A 7,917-nucleotide genomic window follows, 5' to 3' on the forward strand; every position below is an offset into this window, starting at 1 on the left:
TGAATTGTGGGGGTCGGTCGCCTCGTTCAGGGTTAAAAAAAAAAAAAAAAAAAAGGGAAACTGTTGGTCAGACATTTAATCTCTCAGAGACTCTAAAAGTCACCATCTCTCTGCCGCATCTACAGACAATTTCTTCTGCCGTGACTTTTGACATTTTGGCCAATTGTTGGAGAACAGAGCAGGTTGAAATGTGCTGCCACAGACTGACTGATCATTTTGATCAAAAAGTAATGTCGGTGTGGCCGTCGTTACTTCAACATACAAAAGGAGAAAATTTAAAACACAATGAATGTTGTAAAAAATAAAAAAATAAAAAAAAAGAAGGAAGAGAAAAACACAGAAACGTCAGCGATACCTGTTTATTTAACGTCAAAGTGGCACAAAGATAATCAGGAGGAAGAACATGGGGGTTCTTTAAACGGCCACACAGTTGGGTATGTGTGCCGGGTCGCGGCCGCAGTGCATCTTTTCCGTGTTACACGCGATACAGTTGCAGTTTCTGGCGACGGGGTATTTGACGGCCTCTGGACACCCTTCGATGAACTTCACCTCCTCGGACCAGTCGCCGTTGCAGATTTTCTGTTCGGGCCACTCGTGATGGCTGATGTAGACGGGATCCTGTCATCAACACCGGCATTTAAAAACATGAAAGGATGATGCTTTTTGCGCCAGAGCCATCTCGGCTTTTAAATGAGAATAATCGGGGTTGAAACATCAGATGAATGTGAACTGTGATCATTTCAACTGAACGCATATAACGGCGGACTTTGGTCTTCGTTCTCACTCAAACAAGACGAATGAGAAAAAGGACACAGCGTGATATGGCGACCATAATGTCAAACACTGGATTAAAACCTCCTATAATCTTTACTTCCTTGACAGGTTTTTAAAATGATTGAGATTTCATGATAATGTAATCACATATTAAACACGAATAAGGTAATGATGAACAGATTCACATTAAAATTTCAAAATGAATGGATACAAATGTAAATAGATTGTGACACACAATCACCGGCGTGGAACGAGGTTGGCTGTGACGGGGCTCAGATCAAAGAGGCGCTCAGCCACTGAATGAAAGGTTGAGCTCCGTCTATTAATCCTATTAGAGCCACTGAGAAGCGACGCAGAGAAGGTGTGTGGGGTCCTGCATGATGCTTTTGGTTTTCATAAAGAGCTGCTCCTCCTACATCTGTCTGAGCAGAGATCCCAGGAGGATGTGCAGCGATATCAGAGCGGTATTCGTGCATCGAGGACTCCTGCGACGCTTTTTATTTTGAAAAGTGACAGAACCAAAACGGCGAATAAACCACAAGGTTGAAAGATTTTTCTACGAATGAACTGTAAAATGAGGTGAGTTTGGTTTGAACTGAGCCTCCTTAAATAACACTGACGTTAGTAATATTTCTTTAAGATGTCATAATCTAGTTTCTATTTGTCCAGCTCTGAAATTCCTGCCTCCACCTCTGTGTTCAGAAATGAACTGATTCTTGTCCACAACTACACCTAATAGGACGTCTGTCACTGTTAAAGGTTTATTCACATCCGTAAGTTTGGTTCAATTGAGACACATTCTGTACGTTAATATATCTACAATTTATGAGGTCATAAAACTACTGGTTTAACCTTTTAGCTTATAATTTCTTTTCATCCTGATTTACTGTAACTGTCTACATGTATATGTGATAAAGTTGTAAGGTGAAAAAAAAAAAAAAAAAAAAGTCCTCAAGCTCGCCATAGAAAAATAAAATATATTAAAATATTCATGCATAAAAGCAGACTAAATGCGGAGTGTCATCAGTCTCGTTCATTATCATAAACAAGTTGGAGGCAATATGTTCAATATGTTGAGAGTTTGAGTCATCCGTCACCTCGTTGTAGCAGTGTCCTACACACACGGTGGTGTTGACGTACTCGGTGGTGCCACAGCTCTCCACTTCGATGGTGTAGGACGTCAGGTGACAGTCGAGGCAGTCCTGCCCTGCCCCCGCCAGTGCCAGCACAGCTGCCATGACAACCAGCTGCATCCTCTGCCAGGTGCAGCGCAGACGCCTGCCACAAGAGGGGATCAGGTCTCAACATCAGACACTTCAAAAAAAAACAACATGTCAGAGGATCCAACAAATTCATGTGGATTAAAGTGTGTGAGCCTCGCCGTGCGTCAACTCCGTGGTGATTAAATGGTTCAGGGATTGTGGATTAACGGCGGTATTTGATCTACAGTAGAGATTCGTTTAAAACATTTTAGACTTGTAACACCTCTGCAATTACAATGAAATCATCTGCGTTTAATATCTGACAGCATCAGGAGCAGCTGAGCTTTAGAAATCTGTGTCATTGTTGAAGCCAGATTGTGAACCATCGCAGGACTAGTAGTAGTGGTAGTAAGTAGTACGCATGTCCTGTATAAAGAGAGTATAATCTGTAATGAAATGTATAATGGTGGAGATCAATTTAAAAGTGGAAAACAAAGTTATTTTCAGAGGGCTTCTTTTAACAGGATTTACTTACCTAGAAATTAATGTTCCTCCTGGAGACCGTCTATCAGGATTTAAATTAAATTACAACAATCCAGCTAGTTTCTGTTAAAAGAATATATCTCAAGTTTGTATTTGATTAGATGAAAAGATATCCATCTCTGAACTTTCTGCTTCCACCTGAGGTAAATTAAATTAGTTTACAGACAAAACAACGTTACAAAACTCAAACAAATCAATAAAAAACTGTGCAGATTACTTTTAATAATCAACATACTGTGACCAGATGTCGTTGCATCTAATAAAAAACTGATAAAATAATCTTAACATTAAGTCAGTGAAAAAAAACAAGTTCTGTTAAGTTTAAGTACTAAAAAGTAGAATAAAATAATATTGTTTCCATTTCTCACCGCACTCAAAAGAAAAACTGTGTTCTGTCTGTAAAGTTTGTTTTTAACATGCAAATTTTGAATGCTGACATCAGAGATGGTGAAAGAAATCTCAGACACGGATCTCTCCGAACCCGCAGAAGAAAACCCAAATCTACATGTGGATACCACAGGGAGTAAAAATGTTTTCTTTAGGAAACAAAAAGACAGAAGATTACTGTCCAGACTAAATTATTAACTTAAAACTGTGTTCCCCGGGCATGAGTGGATTAAAACATATTCATTAAACTTTGTGTTATAAATAATTTAAACAAATTGAAGACCAGCAGGCCAAATATGATCAATGAGATCATTGAATTTTAAGGCCCGTGTTTTAATTAAACCCCTCTATGCACACTTGCATCCTCATATATATCCACCTAATAGTCATCAGCAAAAACCTTTAAGTCACATTTATATATATAAAAGTCAATTTAAACAATAAATATACAATATATTGCATATGAAGATATTTTAACTAAATTATTTACAGGTAAGTCTGCAACTGGTGCTTTTTTTTTCTCTTACTTGGCTGTTTTATCATTTGTTTTTGTTACAGAAAGTTCAAAAGTTCAAATCAGTTTCATGACCGTGAAATCTCATTTTATCATTAACACCAGAATTGTGAAAACATTTTGAGCTTGGTTGGCGTGTGAAACCTACCTGTAGCGCTCTGTTGTTGCTCTGAACCTGAAGCTGAAAGTCGGGTTCTCTCTAAAACATCTGTAACAGCTTTCCACCTGCCAACTGTCTCTCCTGCTTAAATACTGCTGCTCATAAATCCTGTTAATCTACTCGGCCTTGCTTCGCTGCTATTTTTTTCTTACCTGTTTAGACTTAAAAGCAAATCCTCGTCTCTTTCCCCCCCAACGGTTCAGGGATGGCCCGCAGCCTCAAGGCCTTTTCCTCCCACGCACGAGGAGGAGCGAGTCGATATCTTCTGAAACCTCGTTCAGATTACATGAGTGAAAGGCTCAGATGGACCAGCAGAGATATCAAAACAAATCTGCCCCCACATGGAAATTACTGATATGAGGCAGTAATTAATTTGTCGTGATCCTTTTCCGTTGCCTTGTGTGTCATTTTTTTCAGCATATTAGTGGAAGTCGTGCACATTGTTTTTTGCGTACATATAGTTTAGCGATTATATGTCATTTTTGTCCACCAATATGTTTGAAGTGATGTTTGAAATGCATCATCAAAAGTTATACTGAAAGTTATCAAAGAAGCTTTCAGAGTTTTTGTTCTTCCGATTATTTAAACAGTTAAAGATGAAGACACCTGACTGACAAACATTTAAGTCATTGTTTTATTTCCACTTAAAGCCTCTATTTTATGTAATTGTGGCATCTTTCAAAATCACTATCAAAGTGAAAGAGAAGAGGAAAAAAAAAAAAAGCTTCTCACGGTGCTTTGAATATATTTCTGTGCATAATCTAACGACTACTACATCAACGTCTCCAACAGCAGGAAACCTCATTAACACTCTCAGTTTGTATAAATAATCGATCTGTATGAATCATGACTTTACAACTTCCAAGTTTCCCCCAAAATATTTTTTATCAGCGAGGTGTAATTTAGTTTTAACTTGGATCCAGAATGAACTATTACTTTACTGCAGCTAAAAGTTCTGCTGTGATCTGCTGTGAAGACTTTTCGGCTGTAATCTTGCCTGCACAGAGCGGTCTGGAACCAGAAGTGACCATATATGGATGAGCCGGGGAGGAGCGAGCGGAGGCTCTGACTCAATCGGATTTGAAAGCGGAGGATAGTACGCCCCGCCCACCGATAAAGGAAACCTGACTGCACTACACACTTGTTAATCAAACAGAAACGCCCCCCAAAATGATGTACTTTTTGTCTAATTAATGATGGGATCATTTAGATACATTGCCAGAAAACCAATAAGAAGGAGCGACTTTACACCAAAATATCTTGAGGAAAAAAATTTATTAACTTTGTATTTCATGAGAGAAGTTAAATAGGAGTCTATTGAGCCAGAGGCTTTTTGGAACCAGCCTCTAGTGGCCCTCGGCGGTATTGCACTGTATGGCACTTCTGCATTGGTCTCATTTTTCAGACCTCGAGGCTCCATCCACTTTTATACACAGTCTATGTTCTGGTGTAGATCATTTATCATCTATGCAGTTGTTTAGTTTAATCCATATTCTTTTAAGATGATTAAATCATTTGTCTGTAAAATCTGAATCTGAAAAGTTACAGTATACATAACTGTCAGATAAAAGTGTAGAGTAAAATGTAGTGGCGTGCATGTACATGTATAAATTAACATACTGTAGAACTACGCGATGGGTTTTTCAAGCAAAAAGTACAATTTAAATTAAAACTGCAAGCAGTGATATGCGGGCCCTCGCACGCTGCACGTCGGGGATCCAGCAGGTCGGGGCCGCCGGCTCCCCGACGTGCAGCAAGCGATGGTCTGCATATTCCGGCTTGCAGTTTAAAAGATTTTCTCGATCTCGTTCCTTATTCGTCTTAAAAAAAAATTGCCTTTTTTTGGCGGCTTTAACATTTTCAAAAACTCAATACTCTATACTCTATACAAAAATTTATTTTGGCTCACTTTTTGGACAACATGCAATAGTATATATAGTATGACTTTTTTTTTTTTTAGCATATTTTGGACAACATATGACTTTTCTTTGAATATTTTGGACGACATACTTTGGATATTTTGGATGACTTTTTTTTTTTTTTTATCATATTTTGGAGTATGACCTTTTACATGCATGCCTCAAGTTAGTTCTCACTGTGAGGCAACTGCTCTAACCAGTGCACCACTGTGTCATACTACGTTCAAAATATGAAAAAAAAAAAAAAAGGCTCTTTTGGGGAATTTTTATTTTTGTTGGAGTTTTGTATTGTTGTTGACCTTTGGTTTGGTATTAATATGACTTGCACGTACAAACCCGAACCCATGTGGCTTACTCTTAGAGGGACTCGCTTGCCGTGCGGCTTATTAAGGGGACTCACCCGCTGAGATCCATGTGTAATACCTGAATGGGGCTCAAACCCGTGTCTTCATGAAGTCGTTTCCAGCTCTGAAACGGTGTCGTAGACCACTAGATTATCTTCGGCGCCGAAGAATGAGCCTCGGCAGTCTAGTTAACTCAACAGGTAAAATATTCGACTTCACTAAGGTTGCTATTAATGGTTCAGGTTTTGGGGTTTGAGCCCCCCCTCCCCCCTTTTGTCATGAGTTTTTTTTTTTTTAAGTCATACTACAGTAAAAAGTGACCCAAAAGTCATTTTTGGGTCACTTTTTGGCCGCCACAGACACACCGACTGACAAAAATGAATTCTTTTGATAACTTTTAATTCCAAACATGTTAAGAGTGCACAGACTAAATTTCAAATTGGTCCAGCAAAATCTGTAGGAGGAGTTCGTTAAAATACAACATGTGAATCGCCAAAAATGGCGACTAAATTCAAAATGGCGAACTTCCTGTTGAGTTGACGTAATGGTGCCTTGGAACTTTTTGGTACATGTCGGTGTGATACACATGTTCACCAAATTGCATGGCATCTGTTTGGGGGCCGCTAGCGAACCATTTGGCCACGCCCACTCACGACTCCACTAAAATACGCAATTTTTCACCGAGAGAGACGCGTGTACCAACTTTCATGAGTTTTTGAACATGAAAAAGCCTCCAAAAATGCAGTTGTTTACGGAGAATAATAATGACGCGGAATAATAATTCCTTGAAGAACAATAGGGCTTTGGCACCATCGGTGCTCGGGCCCTAAAAATCATTCGGATTGTTTAATGGCGGCTGGCAGACATCTTATACACGTATTACCTCCACCTTCTGATGGGAGTACTGCATTACAACCAGGCGCCAGGAGAACAGGGGAAATATGGAAGAACGACCGGCACAAGTACTAATCGATTTGAAGAGATTTTTAATAACTATTAGAATATTCAAAAATCATGTCCCAACCCTCAATAGAATTTCCCAAGTATTCTGCGATGTGCCGCATTCAGTGAAAAGTTAGCACTGCACCATGAGCCGGATTGTCTGCAGTGACAGTGGAATAGAAGTTCTTGGGCTGCAGCCACGGTTCATCCAAACTGCTGCTCCGTCTGCCCTTGCAGCCACCAGGGACTCAGGTTCCCCTCCACCCCCACCCACGCATCCTGCTGAACCGCCATCCCCCCCCTAAAAAGGCTGCAAGGACTTTTATAGAGTCACCCCCCCCCCTGTCCTCTGAGGTGCTACTTCCTGTAGGAAATCTCAGCTGAAATACATCACTGTTAGCATGCATTCTGTCTTTAATGAACACCAGTCATCGTTGATTAATCTCATATTCAGAGGAGAACGCGTCATTAGTCATTTCTGAATGGTCGATATAACAGCTGGTAATTCCTTTTAAAATAAGAGCATCTGCACTGAAAATTGATTTATTAAGAGGTGCTGAAACTATTACGTCCATGCATAGCGCTGCACTGATACCTTTATTACATAAACACCTTATTCATACTCAACCTGCTGTCTGAAAAGGGCACAGGTAAGACTTTCACGTTGACCACAATATTGTGCTCCTAAAATAGCCGATTTGTTCTGCAGAAAAAGAGGAAGACCTGAAGAAGCAGGAGGAGTCCTTACAGTGAGCGTGTTATTTTTTCTTTCTTTCCCAGAGCCCCATAAGTAGAAGGCCTGCCTTGTAAAGTCACATTAACGTCCACTGGGAATCAATTTGGAAATGATGGACGAGGTGATGGTTTCTGGGGGCCCGGGATGATTTTCTGCTTCATAACTTTGATGTACAACTATAAAAAAAAAAAAAAGAAAAAAAGAAAAAAAAAAAAGAAAAACCTCCTTTGGGTGTAAAAGCTCAAACAAGCTGTATATGAAGCCACGTCTAAAACAGCTCCGAGTTGCACAGCTCGCTGACATCGCGGGTTTGAGGCACGGGTCGTTGGTTTTGACCGCAGGAACAGAATCCTCCTGCTTTTTTTTTTATTTTTTATTTATTTATTTATTTTTTAT

General features: G+C 39.7%; 1 protein-coding gene across 1 annotated transcript; it reads right to left on the minus strand.

The window, feature by feature from the left end:
* Positions 1–363: 363 nt before the first annotated feature.
* On the minus strand, positions 364–2,042 carry LOC138208011 (gonadotropin subunit beta-1-like). The gene is made up of 2 exons (XM_069165633.1): positions 1,872–2,042; positions 364–618 (listed from the first exon to the last, which is right to left on the minus strand). Exons 1-2 carry the CDS (start codon positions 2,025–2,027, stop codon positions 415–417), a joined length of 360 nt encoding a protein of 119 aa, XP_069021734.1. The 5' UTR covers positions 2,028–2,042; the 3' UTR covers positions 364–414.
* Between the last annotated feature and the right edge of the window lie 5,875 nt (positions 2,043–7,917).

Source organism: Embiotoca jacksoni, unplaced genomic scaffold, assembly GCF_022577435.1.
Source record: "Embiotoca jacksoni isolate LCO1_2020_lvr unplaced genomic scaffold, fEmbJac1.0.p SCAF_35, whole genome shotgun sequence".
NCBI classification, from domain to species: Eukaryota; Metazoa; Chordata; class Actinopteri; family Embiotocidae; genus Embiotoca; species Embiotoca jacksoni.